General features: G+C 43.9%; 4 protein-coding genes across 4 annotated transcripts; 1 reads left to right on the forward strand and 3 right to left on the reverse strand.

Annotated features, from left to right (window-relative positions):
- Positions 1-565: 565 nt before the first annotated feature.
- LOC122614833 (serine/threonine-protein kinase meng-po) lies at positions 566-14,637 on the forward strand. The gene is made up of 2 exons (XM_043789505.1): positions 566-1,061; positions 12,480-14,637. Exons 1-2 carry the CDS (start codon positions 1,049-1,051, stop codon positions 13,835-13,837), a joined length of 1,371 nt encoding a protein of 456 aa, XP_043645440.1. The 5' UTR covers positions 566-1,048; the 3' UTR covers positions 13,838-14,637.
- LOC122614844 lies at positions 2,926-3,894 on the reverse strand. The gene is made up of 2 exons (XM_043789519.1): positions 3,438-3,894; positions 2,926-3,377 (listed from the first exon to the last, which is right to left on the reverse strand). Exons 1-2 carry the CDS (start codon positions 3,815-3,817, stop codon positions 2,969-2,971), a joined length of 789 nt encoding a protein of 262 aa, XP_043645454.1. The 5' UTR covers positions 3,818-3,894; the 3' UTR covers positions 2,926-2,968.
- On the reverse strand, positions 5,245-6,214 carry LOC122614853 (E3 ubiquitin-protein ligase RMA1). The gene has a single exon (XM_043789529.1). The coding sequence runs from the start codon at positions 6,139-6,141 to the stop codon at positions 5,821-5,823; it is 321 nt and encodes a 106-aa protein (XP_043645464.1). The 5' UTR covers positions 6,142-6,214; the 3' UTR covers positions 5,245-5,820.
- A 2,033-nt stretch (positions 14,638-16,670) lies between the features above and the next one.
- LOC122626101 lies at positions 16,671-18,370 on the reverse strand. Its single transcript, XM_043806228.1, has one exon. It carries the CDS (start codon positions 18,249-18,251, stop codon positions 16,806-16,808), a length of 1,446 nt encoding a protein of 481 aa, XP_043662163.1. The 5' UTR covers positions 18,252-18,370; the 3' UTR covers positions 16,671-16,805.
- Positions 18,371-18,433: the final 63 nt, after the last annotated feature.

The following is an 18,433-nucleotide window of genomic DNA, read 5'->3' on the forward strand; positions in this document are numbered from 1 at the left end:
TTATCGTTTAATTACTTACAAATAGTCAGTTATCACCTTAATCCGCTCCTGGCAAAGTGAAAGAACTTTCGCCAGGATGCGTTGAACCCATTTGAAAACCATTCGGTGGCAAACTACTACTGCCAGCCACAAAGATGAAAGCTTTTCCCGAAAAGAGCTTTTCTCCAACATGGAAATCAAGAGAGCCAATGCTAAGAGAGAGCCCATATTTTAAGAAGTTTGAGTGCTTACATTTAAATTAAAGTAAATTGACGAAATACATTATTACCAATTAAGAATACAAAATTCTTCAAAAATAGTATGTGTATTCTGAAATAAGCACATACATACATACGTAATAATCATATACAGGCTGGAATTAAAGGTCTGCTTCTGAAAATTATAGTGTATTATTTGTGCATCAAAGGGAAACACATTTCAAAGTGCGAGTAGTCAGTGGTCTTCTTTAAGAGCTTAAAAGCTAAAGTTGCCGACGCGAGCGCCTTCGGCTGTCGGTTTTCCATGCAAAATATAAAACCCGAACCGTCTGGGAAATGGGAAATCATTCATAACGGAAAACTCCTGACGTGCGGACGTGAAAGTGCCGTGGTTTCTGCGTTGACTTCTGTCGCGTCTTTCGCTGCTTGTGTTTTGTGTATTTTCCCCGTTTGCCAAAATATATATTTTTTGCGCCTATACTGCTCGCTACTTAATATTCGTTCGAGGAAAAACAAAAAAAAGAAAATCGTGGCGAGAAAACAAGTCAACTAAAATATCCCATTCATCTTGTTCTGCCAACTTATTTCTAATTGTGAAGCAACCTTGAATTTCCACCTCGCGCTGGAAATTGCGCAAAATCTATTGTTTACCGAAAACTAGTCAATTATCAGTGATTTTCGCCTATTGCAATGTGACTTTCCAAGTGTGATCGCAGCTCTTTTCACGTTTTGTTTGGCCAAGAAGACACTCTCAAAAACCGGCTACTAACGATACTCAAAACCCGTGCTTAAATAGTGCACAAAGGACTAAGGATTTGGGATTACTGATCGAGGAAAACAAATCTTCAGAAATGGGCACTATCGGTGAGTAAATCTATTGCTTCTCCATATATTTTCAATTATTTTAATCTACTTACTCTACAACAAAACTCAGTTATCATCATAAAACTCGAACATATCTAACCACATAAGTATAGTGGCCGAGTAATAATTAATATAAGTCATGTTTGCTTATGATTCCACTTCAAATGTATTCCCTCTATGAGTTCATTTGGCTGCGTTGCTTTGCATAAAATAATTATACTTGGTTTGCTGATCCCAGACTATCATTAAAATAGTTTTCCCACTCTGTCTGCTTGAGATCGTACATTTTCCCGGAACCTCTCATTTTCTCATCGCTTACCAAATGGCCATGTGCTTCTCGGAAAAGTTCTTCGTTTGAGTGCGGTAATTGCCAGTGGTTATCCAACAGTTGTCTGTCATCCATTCCGATTATCCTTTGTTTGCCCAGGACAACTCCACACGAGCCGAGCTCTCGGTGGTGACCCAACACTGTGTTTATGTAAATAATCCTTTTCACAAAGCACACGCAACACTGACGAGATTCATTTCAATCAAATAGGATGTGGAAGTCCATTCCCTTGCCAACGCCTCGCTCATTTCCATTTTCTGCTTGCTTTTCAATTATCCTGGCTAAAAATAAACCGAGACAGCTCCCACATGGAACACAAGCCACTTGGACCTGCTTTCAACACCAGCCCAAAAAGAAAAAAAAAAAGTATATATATATATATCAATAAAGAGAGAAAAGAAAAGAAAAGAACAGCAAGAGACAAATGACAACGACGTCATTATCATAAACATAGTCTACCCGCTAAAATGTCATGAATTTTGTTTATCCAAAATGTATAAAATAAACTAGGCGGCTGGGGATAGACCCTAAAACTCATAATCGAATGACGCACGAGCCCATGATTTTCTTCGCCCATATTGATGATGAGCATACATATGATGAGCGGCTGTGGCAGCCGGTCATTAGCCAGGTGGCTTTCGCATCCTTGTTATCCTTGGGCGCGAAAGCCCGACAATTCGCTGTCCACCATCCACATTGTGGCGTCCTTTGTGGCCCACAAATGCGCTCTGATTGCCATCTCGGTGGGGCAGAGTCGGGGGCCTTCTGCCTCAGTGCTCAATGGGTTCATTGTGATGAGCCCCACACGACAGTTGCATACTCAAGTGCCACCTGCGGTCCTTTTGAATGCCATCATCCTCGGGATGTGACTTGTGCCTGACCGAATCGCATTTAACACGCTTCAGCTCAGCTCGTGCAACATCCTCGAACAAGTTTTCTTGCTGGCGCTGCTGAAAGTTCAGGGGTGAATAAAACCATTGATAACAGAAGTGACCCTGCCGCCTTCATGGCCCTGCAGCACATTATGCCCATGGCAGTGTGGCGATTGCGATTGAATAAAGGTCACTGTCGCAATGGCTCTGGGCCCTCATTCACATTCACATTCACTTTTCAATTGCAGATTAGCTCGAATCTATCTCTGTTTTGAGCGGGTTCTTTATTCCACATTAGTAGACAGGGTTGCATTTAGAGTGGCTGTTGGCATTATGGACTAACAGGACTTGAGCTTTTCCGTAGTTTAAGTGATTTTATGATTACATGGTACAAAGATTGTACAAAGAGCATGTGCTACCCCTCTACTAAACCTCCCTCCCCACTGCGAGATAAAGAGCTTCAACTTGCAGGAATTCGAGTGCCATTTGGAGGAGCTGCATCCTCAGCCGAATCCCAACCTTCTGGCCAGCTATAAAAGGCAGAAGCAGGAGACCTGCTATATCAGCTATAGCGCCCGAAATGTGAGCACAGTTTAGGGCTTCTGTTTATTGGCAGCAGAGCCCCACAAATGTTAATGGGACGTTCATTAATATTGATTAATGGTTATTTTTATAGGGCTTCTGTTTATTTGCTCGTTTTGGCTCGATTAGATGCGACTGACATACTTTAAATTTGTGATGTTTTGGTGCGAACACTTCAGCTTCAAGATGGGACAGGTTGGGATCGGGTACATGCACTTGCAGTACACAAAGTGGTCATTCAGATACTCCTCGAACTCCTCCAGTAGGGATTCGTTTTGGAGGAGGTCGCGGTACTCCTCGACACTTTCCAGATTCACGGGATCCAGCTGGTGCATGAAGCACTTGAGCTTCAGCACTGTGGCGTACAAGTAGTTGAATATGTCGACGGCCATGATCTTGTGGTACCTGATGCTTCTATGATGGCTATCACCGATGATGAAGGGCGTTTCCTGGGTCTTGTCCAGACGCTCGTAGGCGGCATAGAACTCCTTGCACTGCTGATTGATTTCCATTAGGGCGTTTTTCATTTTGTTGCTGCAAGTGTGTTAATATTTAATGAAAATCATTTCGGCAAAGAAGTTCTATGCCACTTACTTCGAAGCCCGCACAACCTCCAACTTTTCCTCGTACTCGTTGATGATGGCCTCCTCGGTGGACAGGGTGTAGACCTCGGGATACCGACAGCTCTGCTCCGAACTGATCAGGATCAGGTATCGCTGGGTTAGCAGCCATATGCGTTCAATCAGTATCTTCTGTGCCTTCATTTCGCACTGATATAGATTGTAGTATTCCTTATAGCGCAGCTCCAGGTTCACAAGGAGCCCCAGAACTTCTGCCTCAATCCCGTAGTGCTTCTTGAGCTGCTTCGTTAGATGCGGCTCCTCCTCCTCCACTTTGGTTGCTCTGTTTTCCGATCTGCGCTCCACCCTGAATGCCACTGAGGGATCGAACAACAACTCAACTCTGTGTTCCATTTTGTTTATAAACGTGTAGTGTGTGTGTTTGTGTGTGTGTTAACTGCCTGACTGTCTGAGCAAATCGTGTAGATGTAGAACGGAGCTGCCTTCAAGGCAGACTAGATGATATCCATCAATTTGGGCGATCATCGCTTTCGTCAGTGGGCTATTAGATCTCTTAGGCTGAACTAATTTGTTTGGCATGGGTCGGATGGGAAAAATCACTTTTAATTAAGATCAGATTTATATTAAAAGATCAATATTTCATGAAGGGCAATTTAAAAAAGGTTTGTCTGCCAAAAACATGTACGTAAAAAAGAAATCAGCTTCTCAATCGATGAATAACATGTGATAGTGAGATATAAATATACAAAATATACAATTTGTACGATTGAAATCAGTCAGGCGGCAGAAAAGTGCTTTGATTGATTCGATTACCGAGCACTTTCGGCATTCGAATTGCGAATGCATTTAAACGGAAATCAAATTAGCCAAATACTGCAACGCTGCTGATTTTCCCGAGAGCCAACCAACTTATCTTTGTGCACCATGTACACACAGGAAAATCCGTCGGCATATATTTCTTTTTAAATGCGTAATTGTTTTCGTATTCGTATTCCCGTTTCGTTGCGTTGGGCATCATTAATGAAGTGCGAAGCCAATTTTGGCCGCAGACAGTAGAACATTTAACATATCTGTATGGATATGATGGAAATTCGAACTCGGCAAACATTGCTCATATCCAAATAATATTTCAATATCACTCAAATAAACAGAAAGGAACATGTGAACATGTGAGTGCAGAGTGCGGAAAGTGTGCGCATATTTAATGCGCCCTAATTGGAAAAATGTGTCGGAAATATTGACGGCTGTCAAATGTAAATGGTAAGGCGAAAGGTAATTGTTTAAAAATACCTTCAAGTGAAATGTTATAGCCACAACGATCGTTCAAAAACTTTCCTAATCTGGTTTCAGCGAGAGTCCAGCCGCCTGAAAACATTACATTTCTCTTTTCCAACTAAGTTGTGAAAATAAATATTAAAAAATGTTCGAAACAATATCCACATTTCGCACATCACGACTGAGCGTTGTTTACGATTTCGGAATTTTTAATTGCCACTGCGGCGCACGCGGCGTATGCGCGATGTCTTCTTCGGTGTAATGTGTTTAGGCTATTTTGGACCAGACAAGTGCTTCTTGTGCGCCCTCAAGATGTGTTTTCTCAACACCAAAATGTTAATGTGCATTTAATTTATCGCTAGAGGTTGCAAAATATTTTTTTGATTGTGTTCAATTAAGAGGCGAAGGTGCAATGAACCTTTCGAGATAATTGAAAAAAGGCGAAAATAATACAGTATTCGTTCTGAGAACGTTTACAACGGTGTGTTTTTGTAGGTATTTGTGGGCTAATGAAACTTACCAAGCTAATAAGGAGACCAATAATGCCAATACCAAACTTGAAAAACGCCACTATAATTTAATTACTAAAACCTTTTTAAAAAGAATTTCTTATTAAAATATGCACTTCATAATGCATCCAAGAGGAATGTCCCCAGTGCTCTGGTGTGGTTTATATCATTCCGATTTGATCTTCTGCCGTCCGCTTCTTTTTCGCTTTCTACGCGTTGAGCCGTGGGACAAGGTCGTGCCGTCGGCTGTCGGCAGTCGGCGATAGAAATATTATGGCTAACCGAGAGATAGAAGTATATATCTGGCTGTAGCCGCTCCCCGCCGAAGATACATCCATCTGTATCTGTATCTGTGTCGGACTGCACAGGTCTTTACGGCCCACTGAGTCTGTGCTCCGTGCGTTTGTGACGCGCTTTTTGCCATTGACACGCAATAAAAATATGTGCGCCAAAATTGTAAAAACTCATAATAATCACATTAAAGATTTGATGGTATATAAGGTGTCTGCTGATCCTGTAGTTTGATGAATATCAATATTAGAAACACTAACATGATGCACATTGGTAACTTTTAGAAACGATAACTAATTGGAACACAAGGGTGCCGCAGTATTAGGTGTATATGCGAATGAAATTCGTCACGGACTTCTTGCAAATGGGGCAGTTGCGGAATGGATTCAAGGCGGTGGTCAGGCATTGCTTGCAGAAGATGTGGCCGCACATGGTGGTCACCGGCTGTTCCAGAGGACTCATGCAAATGGGGCACGAGTAGAGGGCATTGTTCCCATCGGGTAGTGGCATCATGACTGGCACCTTCTCATCAATTGTGGTCAAGTCAATGGTCTCCAGCGGCTGTATGCCGTCGGCCGCTCGACGCAGTCCCTCCACCTTCAGTGGCTTCCAGCGCAACAGGCTTTGCCAGGATGGCAACATTAGTTAGAAAATATTATATGCTAATTGTATATAAAATATAAGACTGAATTTGAAATCAAGGGATGTTTGAAGTCTGAAGTTTAAAGCTAATAAAGCTTCCACTTTGACACCACAAATTGGATTTGCTTCAGGTAGTAAGTGAAGTATTTCTTAGTTCAAGTTTAAGTCAGGTTAAAATGTACAAATATGAACAATGGCAGTGGCCAAAAATACTGCGCGATTGTTTTTTAAGAAAAGAGAAAGCGAAGTGAAATGCGTGGGGGAAACGGTGAACGCTTTTCTTCTCATCTTCTGTTTTCCTGACGCCGAAGAAAGCATTTATATTTTAATTCGTGTGAATATACGTACGGCTATACGTGTGTAGTATTTAATAATTTATTAATTTTTGCTACGCTTTTGCAGCTCAAACATCACATGAATCGTCTATTTGGTCGGGCCAATAAATGTCTATTATATAAATGGAAAATATTTTACGCAGATTGAGCATTCTATGTGTTTGTCATCGAAAATGTTGTCTTATATTTCGATTGAACATCCAAATTATTGCTCTATTTAATGTCTCTTTTCTAGGAATACTATTCGATCATGCCTTATTTTGGAACTTGTGATATCTTCGCAAAAATGTGACAATAGGAGTTCATTTTGAAAGCAATCCACTGGTCAGTGGTTCAAAAACCCACTGGAAAAGAAGTCGGTTTCAACCAGTTTTGGAATATAGTCTAGACGCTGCTTTTTGTTTATACTAGATACACGTGATGATGTTTGCGCCATTGAGCTTTCTCTTGAAATGCTTTTGTTATTGTCTCGCCTGTCTAGAAAATGCCCATCCACTTTTATTTTACTGCTCTGGGTATTCATCTTAAGTAAATGCGACTTTTGAATGCATAGAACGACAATTTGTTTGTTTAGCTACACAAATTGCACTCATAAGAGTGGCCACTTATGGGGACGATTGTAAATTGAGTTATAAAATTCAGAAACTTGTTAGTGTTAAAAATATGAAATGTACTAGGATGTGCCCAAAGCCACTTACTCAATCTTTTGCCAATCTATTGCTCGGCAATTTATTGCGCTATCCTAAGGATAAACAAATCAAATAGCTGGCAATTAATCACCAAACAATTATGCAGACCAATTCAATGGATTTCCTTTGCTAATATCCGCTTCCTGAAAGCCGAAAAAACTCTACTAATTATTTCACTCATCGCAACTTAAAGTTGACGTCAGGTGCCGCGTCCGACAGAATTTTCCTCATTCAGTTTGCAATGCAAATATTATTATTAGCATTACTTACAATTATTTACGAGCGTTTTCAGTGTTCCGCGAACACATACATACATACATATTACAGGCCTAAGACCACATGCGAGATATTAAACAGCAATTGTTTGGCCAACAGCCTCTGGCAATTCCTATTTTTTTCACAAGTATTAAGCTCCTTCTTTCTCGCACCGATCTGACCCCCAATCAATGGGCCACTTAATTTATTTAATCTATATATATGTATGTATGTATGTACTTATATACCCTTACCTTCGGCAGGGGCAAACTATTCAGATATTATTTATGGGGTCTGCTCCATTGCACATTATTCATTTCGGAACATTCTTGCAAGACTTCTCTTCTCTTCGATCTACTAGAGCTTTGATAAATGATCTTACGTAGGCACTTGCCTTGACCTTACCTTGAAAACTGTCAGCTACATGAATTTTTTACACGATGTGCTGAGTTTTTTTTCCCATTCATTTTGGTTTTGCGCGTAATTACAAATTCGTTCGCTTCACAGGAGGCTATTTATAAGCATTTTACTCTCGGATATAATGTGAAATAAAGGCGAGCAAATTAAATAAATCGTAAAGGCGGAACTATTAAAATAAATTATGGAAACACTGCCGTGGGCGGCGACTTGCGGCACTCACTGTACACTGGCCAGAGGAGACCACCTCTCCACCTCCTGCTACTGGGCCCCCATATCATTTTAACCCTGGCATGCCCAGGCCCACCCACTCAAGCGCCACTCAGCACGAAGGTGTCTCTGAAGAAGCCATCCGTCTCTTCAAAGGATTCTTTCGTCCTGGCCAGCAGCTCGACATCGTCACTTGCTACCTGGCATCTGCCACCTGCCACCTGACGCTCGTGATGGTCATGTGCGCAAATCTCCAAGAGCAGCTGCCTCGGGTTGGTGGTCCACTAGAGTGCTGCCATATATCAATATTCGGGTGGACTGGGGAGGGGCGGGTACACGCCTACTTTTCTAAAAATATGCTCCGTGGTGAGGAGATAGGGAAAGCGAATTGAACGGATTTAAACGTGTTTTATAAATACGATTAAAGAAAATATACAAAATTCGAAATTCGCATTATTCGGATGCTCGATGCTCTCGCATCAAAACTCATTCGTTTGGCTAAGACGTAGGATCCAGACATAAAAAAGAACTCTTAATATTATTTATTTAATTTCGGGTTTTTGTTGTTTCGCTGTATACATTAAACACCTATATGTATTTAATTTTATTTCATTTTGTTTATTTTGGTTTTTGTTGCCTTTGGTCTGTGGCTTGTGGGCGCAGCGGAAATTTTCTTTCAAGTCGTTAATTTTTATTGAATTGTTGTATAATATTTTATATTCTGCTTACGAAAACTGGTTCGACAGCGAGTGAGCAAGTGTTGGACAAGCCTCAAAATAAATATTGGGAATTTTGGCAAAACAACCCATACAAAGTAATAGGATTATGCATTAAGTAGTCAAAATGTTGCCGATGAACGGCTTCCCTTTTTGCTAATTTATAAATAATAAATCCTATCCATCTGCACAAATTATTTCCATCTTTAAAAGCGGAAAAGGGCAGGAGGCTAAAACAATGAACAACCTGATCTCACATTTCCCTTGCAGAAGCAACAGAAAATCCAAAAATTACATCTTCTGAATTGTAATAGAACTATCTTGACCCCATTTCAAGTGCTGTTGTAAACACTACTTAGGTATACAAAAAAGTACGCAGATATATAAAGAAATTGGATTGAGTTTTCCATGGGAAAAGCGGAAAAGCGCGGCAGCAGATTGTCGTAGGTCCCCCAACCCTATAGACGCGGCACGTAAAAGCCATTCCGACTTTTCCAAGTTGCCGTAGGTCCTGAAAATCAACTTAAGTTTTCCGCCCATCCGCACATCAAAGCGGGGGGCATCAAGCGAACCAGTTGCGCTGAATGGGCAATCAGATTGGAACAATTGTTTTAAATACTCGATATGGGTCTGGCGGCACTGAGGGGATTGTCCGGTCCGGTCGATGGTCCCTAGTCTCTGGTCCGTGGTCTCTGGTTTCTGGTTTCTGGTCCTCAGACTGCCGACGCCTTGTGGCCCGGACAATTCATCATGGATGGCTGGATTTGCGGAGCTGGTCTAAAAGTGTTTGCGTTTATTTTGTAATAATAGGCAACTTACAATCGAATGGAGGAGACCCAGAGGCAGCCTCGTTGGCCCGAGAGTGGGGCTATATCTGTGCCTGTATGTGGCACGCCGACCGACAACGACTTGCCGATTGACGTCAGCAATGCCCCCAAAGTCGCGCACGGTGTCGGGCGGGTTGCCAAGCAGGCGGGAACCGGGACACCAGTCGCTGGTGGAGACCGTCGACCGTTGTGGACAGGGGTTGGGGTTGGGGGCGGGGTTGATGGGGAATGGGGATGGAGCACGAGGTTTGGGGGGCATGGGTACGGCATTTTGTCAGTCACTCATACGAGAGTTGGATGCTGTTGGATGCCGGGCTCATCTCCTCTGCTCTGCTCTGCTCTGCTTTTTGCCCAGGGCGAGCATATCGATTCCCTGGAATCCTCGAGTGCTCAAGAGCTTTAGACGCTGTCTTCATCATTAAACAAGGAATTATTAAATACAATATGACCAATTCCTAGTCATTAGTAGCTAAAGAAAGTACTTATCATTGCTGCATAGACTTAAACCTATAAATAAAGTAAAGCTTCAGAATTGAGAATACAGAAGGATGCTATGGATATGCATAGCATATATGCCTGAATACAAATACAAACGTAGCATACATTTAACTAGTTTGAATCTTATCGTTTACAAGTGATGTGATTATATATATATCTAGTTGGAATCTTTTCGTTTACAAGTGATATGATTATATATCTGATTCCCAACTTGTTGAGTGCATCGGCAGGTCGCCTATAAGGCTGCCAAATAATTTTCTCCTGGCGCCTTTGTTGCAATTGCATTTCACATTTCACTTCGGGACGACCGTCGTCCACCGGGATGTTTGTTTATTTTGAGCCACTGTTTACACGACTCCCCTTCAGGCGAGGGGAATGCCGCGAATGCAGATGATTTTCACGGAAATTCTGACTTCTACTATATATTTAGCCCGCCGAATTGCATCTGTGGGAATGCCTGCTGACCCTTTTTTTGGCCCATTTGTTTGTTCGGCTATTTTCGGCATGCAAAGTGTTTTCGGCCGCAATGAGAATATCAAGATGAAATGGCCATATCATTTGGATTGAGTGTGGCAGAAGGCGGTCTGAATGGCGAGAAAGTGAAAGTTTGATTTATGGGCACACGCAGGTCGCTGAGACTTTCGTTCGTCTGTTTGATGCTTTCGAGCCATTTATAATTAGTCTTACCATATCTTCTGGCTGGCCAAAATGTTTAGTTATAGTTTCTGAGGGATCTCTCTGCGGTTGGACCTAAGCCAATTACCTCTGGAACGGAAATAGAAGCAGCTGGGAAAAAAAACAAAAAGAATCGTCAAAAACTTGGACTTTTCGCTGCCAAGAGCACTCTCCAAAGTGATGGGCCTATTTTTTTGGGGGTTAATGGGGTGCAGAACACTGAATATTTGACCCCTCTTAATAGTTTCTACTTCCTGTGCAAATAATTCAAGAAAAATAGATTTCCCTTAACTTTAAACGAAAGATAGAAGTCTCTATTTATATTATTATATTTATATTCCCTGATATGTAAAAGTGCCAGGACTTGTCTCATATAGATTTGCGCAATTAAGCAGATCATTTAATAGTGTAAATCAGGCATATTTTACAAGCTGTCCCGTAACTATTTATACTTGCTCTTCACAGAAGTGCCGATGCATATATTTGGACCCACCTTGAATGGCGTTCGTAAATTTCTCGACCAAAAATGCATTTCTCGCATGCCTGGGCCTAAAGTATTTTCCGCCAGCGTCTGATAGTAATTTGTCTTAGCAAGACATATTTTTGAATAGATGTAATTACTAATTCGCCGACCCGACGCCTCCCCACTGAGACACCAAATGAAATACGATCAAGAGCCACAATTTTGATCGCTGTGAATAGATGAAAATTTAGTGTCAAAAACAATTCGCGCGAAAATTGTGTGAAAATCACAGAGAATCACATCACGCCCTATAAATGTTTTGATTTTCCAGCTAACGCATTCTATATGCAAATGATGTGTTTGTCCGTGTCCTATTCGGCTGCAAATCAAATGATTTTCCGCGATTTCCCCAGTTCCCCGGCCATAAATGATAGCCAGTGGAGGTGGGAGTGTTGTGGGGCTGGCTGGCACTACGCAGATTGCGGATACCAGAAGTCGGAGCAATCGTCAGTCTGCAGTGACTAACTGCTGACGTCTTTGCTGCCCGTCCCCGTATATATCCTATATCTATCTATCTATCTATATAACTCATATCGAAGGCAGTCCAGCCCATTTCAGCCCAGCCCAGCCCAGTCCGCTGATCTACGCAAATTCTGCACTAACTTTGTCACAGACAATTTGGCGACGACATCGTCTATTTCACAGTCTTGGGCGTGGGCGACTCCTTCTCGTTATGGAGGAGGGCTGTAAAACGCTTTTCGATGTTCCGCTTGCTGATAAATTAATAATTCGCATTGTGGAACAACAAATGGACACATGAAAGCAACCGGAGCAGCACATCAAACGCTGGCAGTAAATCATAAAAGCCAAATGACCAAAAATAAATCCAATTAAATAAGCTCAAAGTGACACAACATTGTGTTTAATTTGTGGTTTGTTCAGTTGAGGTGTGCATAGGCACAAGGTGTTGCCATGGGCCCAGAGTCAATTGAATTTTGATTGAGGCCTGATAAGGATGTATCTGTTATGGTTTCCCAACTTTGGGATTACTTACCCAAACCTTTCGGTGTTACAACAGGGAATGGTTAAATGAATAGATGTCATGCTTGTTTAATAATGATTTAGTGGATATATAAAGGTATGTTTATCTAGCAGGGTGATAAATTGGAATTACTAAGGATTATAGTAAGCTTAATATAAATTTTATATTTATAATTAAATAATTTTCTTCTCTTTTTTTCCCGATCTTGCAGAGAAACGCTCATTCTCCTTCCGGCTGCGTCGATCCTTCGGCGATGGTGGCAGCACCAACAGCCGCAACAGCAACAACAACAGCAGCACCTGCACCAACCACAACAACCAGAAGCGCTGCAGCACCCCACTGACGCCGACGAGCACCAGCACTGGGCGCCTGGAGGTGCCGGGAGCTGCGAGTGTGAGCCGCCGGAGCAGCATCTACAAGAAGCCGGACAAGAACGATGGCGGCCAGATCCACCTCATACCGGACGTGGAGCTGCCGCTGATGACCTTCGCCGACCAGTACAACATCGAGAAGACGCTGGCCGAGGGCTGCTTCGCCAAGATCCTGCTGTGCCGGCACAGACCCACCAGCACGCTGGTGGTGCTCAAGGCGGTGCACGCCGAGCTGACCACGATCAAGGAGTTCCAGAAGGAGTTCCACTACAACTACGAGCTCTCCCATCACCACCACATACTGAGCGCCTACGCGGTGGCCTTCCAGACAATGGACTACTACGTGTTCGCCATGGAGCACGCACCCTACGGCGATCTGGCCTCCAACATTGGACCCAATGGGCTGCACGAGAACGCCTGCAAACTGATCTCGGAGCAGCTGAGCTCCGCCCTCGGCTTCATGCACTCCAAGAGCCTGGTGCACCGCGACCTGAAGATCGAGAACATTCTGGTCTTCACGCCGGACTTCACGCGAGTGAAGCTGTGCGACTTCGGGGCCACCACCAAGAAGGGCATGCTGGTGCACAAGGTGAAGCACACGTGGACCAGTTGCGTGCCGCCGGAGCAGCTGGAGCTGATCAAGAACGAGCGCTTCCAGTGCCTGCCCGTCAGCGATTCCTGGCAGTTCGGCATCCTGCTGTACAACATCCTCACCGGCAATCCGCCGTGGCAGTCCGCCGACTGGGTGAAGGATCAGTCCTACGCCAACTTCATGAAGTACGAGCAGCGCAAGACCACCAAGGTGCCGGACAACTTCCGGCGCTTCTCGCCCCGGCTGATGCGCTGCTTCCGGAAGTATCTGAGCCACGATCCCGAGGACCGCTGCAAGATCACCGAGGTGGCCAAGTACATGAAGGACCGCTGGGTGGAGTGCCGCATCTCCACCTCCAAGTCGGCCACGCTCATCTCGCCCACCAACCACGACCAGGACTCCTGCATCTACCTCAACCAGCGGGAGGGTCGTCTATCCGGCGATGAGAACAAGCTGCGCTTCAAGCGCATGATGTCCACCTACGGACTGGACATTCCCATCGACCAGGCGATGGTGCGGCGGCGCGTGTGGGACTGGCTCTCCACCTGCGACGCCAACTTTGATCCGGACGTGGAGAGTCTGCACGCCCTGGATCTGCTGCAGTAGAGTAAGATTAATCTCCAGCGAAGAGATCCCCCTGAAAATCCCATCAACAAAGGAGAGAAACCGGAATACATAAATCACCTCTGGGTTTTTCGAAAGATTTTTGAAAAACAAACAAAAATAATGTGTAAATAAGAAGATATCGCCCAATTAGAGGGCGGAACAGGGATGTATATCATCATCCCAAACGGAAACGGTTTGAATTTGTGGATCTATAAGATCGTTTTTGTAGAGCAGAGAAGTCACTTCTCGAACGGTTTTTTCTGTTGTTCTGCGAGTGCAAAATCCCAGAACTGAAATTAAGTATAACTTTATATAGATGAATTTTGGTAAAGCTAAGTAGTAAGAATTTATAGGATAATGAATCCCGGTATGAAAACAAAAACCAAAACAAAAAACCAAACACTTCAACGGATAATATTCCAGTAGTGTTACCCTTCTAGTCTTCCGCTCGACGATTTTCGTAATACTCTCTATGTGTATGGATGTAGTTTTCTAAGTGTACTATAATGTGTGATTTACGCGTTACTTACTTTATGTGTCGGCAAACAAACTACTGCAATTATCTAGAAATATACCTTAAAGATATGTAAGGAGTGCCCCTGGCGCATTCACGACCAATTATTAGATGGCTAAGATTCGTTTTATATCTGTAATAGACCATACGTGTATTTATGTAGCTATCCCTATTATGATACCCCACTAAAGTGTAGATGCCATTTTGTGAGTGTCGAACGAAGATTTGTACATACTATTTAATTGCATACGACTGTCAAATGATTCTTATATGTATTTACCAGTTAATAAATACCCTATGTACGAGTATACCTATAAAATGCTAAATATATAGTGCCGTAAACTGAGTTTATTTAAAAAACGATTCTTTCAATCCTAGTGGAACTAGTGGAATCCAGTTTCGTTGCCACATGTTCATTAAAAATTTTGGCAAACAAATCCTCACATAATCCGCGTGCGAGATTTGCAACAACAATCACGGGGAACACCGTTTCTGGAGAAGCCACCTACAACTAATGGTAAATATTTGTTATTCGAATTTAAGAAAGAATATTTATTGATGTTTATATCGCGCTGGCCTGGCCGCTTGGCTAATTACTTGTGTGTTGTTCGCGAAGGTCACTCAGATGATTTGCTTCGACATTGAATGTCACGGTTGCCATGGCTGTGGAGCCGGTGGAAAACAATCCGCTCCCGCGACCAGCGATTGTTTGTCCAGTTCGCACTGTTTGCTGTTTGCTGTGGACGTGGACGTGAACGTGGATGTGGACGTGGACAGGATGTGACGCCCCTGCCATTCCGTAATTCGGTCTCCGATAAACACGCGCTAAGGTTAATTCAACAAAGGTGGGGTTACGCCGTATGCCGGGTGGGCGGACAAGTTGTTTGCACTACGCGCTCCACGTAATGCCGTTTAATGGCACCATTCTCATTCTCCATTCTCCATTCAGCCATGAATCAGAGGCCGCACGGATGCGATCCGAATCCGAATCCGATCGATTGGTCAAGTGATTGATTAATGCCTTCGGTTAACCTGTAATTAACTTGAGCGCCCGGGGTCAGTGTCGTTTCACCTTGACTTTGCTGCCTAAAAGTTGACCGAGTTGAAGACATTTTTTAACGCGGCGCATGCCAGCACTTAAATGTTTTAATGGCCGAGCGCAGAACGTGCTAAAAATGCCGGATAGACGAAGAATGTGAGAGTTTTTTAGAACACCTGCATATACAAAAATTCATAAAATTTTATATTTTCACTCAGAGGATTCTCTCGTTTGCATATGCCTTTCTTACATTAAGGATATTGTTCCATAGAATCTTAGTCATAGCATTCGGAAGTTTACTACCATTTTAGATTTTGGATCATTCTCTTAATATATTTATATTGTAGTCATTGTGCTTCGTTTGCATATTTAAAAACTTGTTTAGGTTATTTTTAAAATTATTTGATTAGCTTGAATAGACAACAATAGTTTGATTATTATATTTTTAACATAGATTTGGATTCCCAAGTGAATATAACTTGATGATGACTATACTCTTCGATGGCTGTCCACGTGTACGAATACCTTAAGAACTCAACTTGGCCAACTGATTGGCTGCTCATAAATAACAGAGGCCATGTGATCTGCATATTTTCACGCCACGCGTAGCGAATCCGTAAACCGAAAATCAAAAACTCAAAACCGCAAGTGCTGCAGATCGGTTTTGAGTTCAAAGCTAGAGGGAAAACTTCTAGGACGAGACGATCGCTTATGGATCAATAAATATACAATTTAACCCATTTAATTAGTTGTTATTGGTGTAAATCTGTCCGAATATGAAAACATGTTGTGCCGCGCGCATAAATTCATTTCAATCGCCACGAAAATAGGTTTTTACGATGCCACCACTTTCGCGTCTTTCGTCCCATCGGCTTCCCTGCTCTCCACGAGTAACTTGGCCCGTGAATCTGAGTCTGAATATGAATTTGAATTTGATTTTGAATGTCCCCCACTTACTGTATTGCTTTTTTTCGCTCATGTGGTTGTTGTTGTGCTTGTGCCTCCTCTTCTCGTCTCGGGACATAATTTATGGGTCGCATTTGCCTTTTTGGCAATATGGCAAGCGGTCAAGGGGAGGCATATAATAATAAGTCTCTGTGGATATACGACTTTCCAGATACTCACAGCTATCGCACGCGGTGACAAACCAGAGTAGCTCAAAAGTATGCAGTCATTTTGCAGTGGTCGATTTTATTTTGCTGATAACAAGTTGGCATACAGAAACTTACAATAAACAACGAAACTAATTATGATGGTTTCTTCTTTTGATTTTGCTTAAAAGTAATGAAGTGTTATACACTTCCTTTGGGAATGTGGCATGTGACTTGGTTGTTAACATAAAAATATATACTAGTTAAGGCTTCTGCATTCGTATGCCTCCTTTCAATATATTCTGCAAATTTTATACCTGCTTTCTAAGCCTTTGTGGAGTTCATCTTCATGAACTCCTCGTTGAGCAGCGCCATCTTGGAGGAGTGCGTGGTGCCTCCTTCCTCGCCCAGCTTCAAGTAGTTGTCCCGGATGAAGCACTTGAACGGGGTCAAAGTCGGATCTGACCGGGCGCCGTCGTGTATCTTTATGTTGCACGGCTTCACACTCACCTCGAATTGGCAGTGGGAGCAACGTAGGAGCTGCGTGCTCAAGTCGGCCACGCCGTAGGAGCAGCGGGTGCACATGGTGCAGGTGTACTTGAAGCTACCAAAGCAGTTTTCCTCGATGGTGGGTGCCTCCGGCAAGGCCATCCTCGCCTGGTAGGCCCATCTGCGGCAGTTGTCGCCGTGACTCAACTCCCGGTTGAACACGAAAGACGCCGCATGGCACATCCCGTGCAGCAGGAGCTGGATGAGCTCGGCTGCAGTCGCTATGCGGCGCAGGAGTAGAATCTCGGCCGTGCGCTTACCGGAGGTGTCGATGGCCAATTGGCACTTCCATCGCGTGGTCATGGAGTGCTTCCAAATAATGGGCACCTGCAGGCCGCAGTGGAAGATGGCGTGGTTGAACATGTTGAACAGCACCTTGGCCAGTGCCACTTTGCGTTGGTGGAAATTGGTCTGCCGGTAGGTGAGCGCCAGCGGATGGCACCTGTTGAGCGAGATCGCCGGGCTGAGCGACTGAACGAATCCGTAGAACCCTTTGTGCCGCTCCAGGCAGGCTACACTGCTCTTGTGGCGGCGGCAGTTGGCGGCTAACTGCTTTTTGCTGGGAAGACCGCTTAGATCAATGGGCTCCTTGACAAAGTCCGGGGTGCACTCCTCAAGAGAGTAGACATTGGCTTGGCGCACAAAGTCATCCCTGATTTCAGCCTGGTTCTCCTCCCTGGACACTATCTTTTCATCATCCTGCGGATCCATATCGCTATCCACCGCAGGATTGTAGAGCTTGCGGCGTGATGGCATCAGACCCAAAAACTTGTGCATCTTCGTTTTCAGCTCCTCATCGTTTCCCAGGACGATGTTGGGCTGTGGCTCGTCCCTAACGATAAGGACTTTATTGCCCAATTCTAGGTAGACCAGCGAAGGTACTGCTTCTGGCGACGCGTTGGTGCTGCTGGATTTGCAACTGCTACGCCTTTTGCGCCCCGTCCACTTGGGCTGCTCGAAGGCATGTCCCCAATACTCCTCGTCGTCGGCATCCAGCGACAGATCATTGGAGTCCTCCTCGCCATCGCCCTCCGACTGAGAAGCTGGGAAGACAAACTGCTGGTCCGACCGCGATACTACAACACGACCACTGCGCGTCACCACCAGGCGCTTTGAGTGGGTGGGCATCTCGTCCAGTTTTCGGTGAGATTTCTTTTTAGCCAACACATCGCCTTTGGTCACTGGCAAGTGCCGCTTCACGGTCAACTTCCGGGTCTCCATGTCGGTTTCAACGGAACTAGGTAAGCTGCTGTCCAAATCAAGGAAGAAATCGAATTATCCTCTATGAATTCCTGGCGCAGTATGTCAAAGTCGGAGGAGTTACAAAGCTCGGACCAGTTCGAATCCGATTTATGTAACTATCTTAGCTGATGGCTGGGTCACAGCCTACCATTGTCCATTGT

Source organism: Drosophila teissieri, chromosome 2L (assembly GCF_016746235.2).
Source record: "Drosophila teissieri strain GT53w chromosome 2L, Prin_Dtei_1.1, whole genome shotgun sequence".
NCBI classification, from domain to species: Eukaryota; Metazoa; Arthropoda; class Insecta; order Diptera; family Drosophilidae; genus Drosophila; species Drosophila teissieri.

Coding starts and splice junctions, on each gene's coding strand:
- LOC122614844 (XM_043789519.1), bottom strand. CDS start 3,817: ATGGAACACAGAGTTGAGTTGTTGTTCGATCCCTCAGTGGCATTCAGG. Junction 3,378..3,437: donor GAGGTTGTGCGGGCTTCGAA/GTAAGTGGCATA, acceptor ACACACTTGCAG/CAACAAAATGAAAAACGCCC.
- LOC122614853 (XM_043789529.1), bottom strand. CDS start 6,141: ATGTTGCCATCCTGGCAAAGCCTGTTGCGCTGGAAGCCACTGAAGGTG.
- LOC122626101 (XM_043806228.1), bottom strand. CDS start 18,251: ATGGAGACCCGGAAGTTGACCGTGAAGCGGCACTTGCCAGTGACCAAA.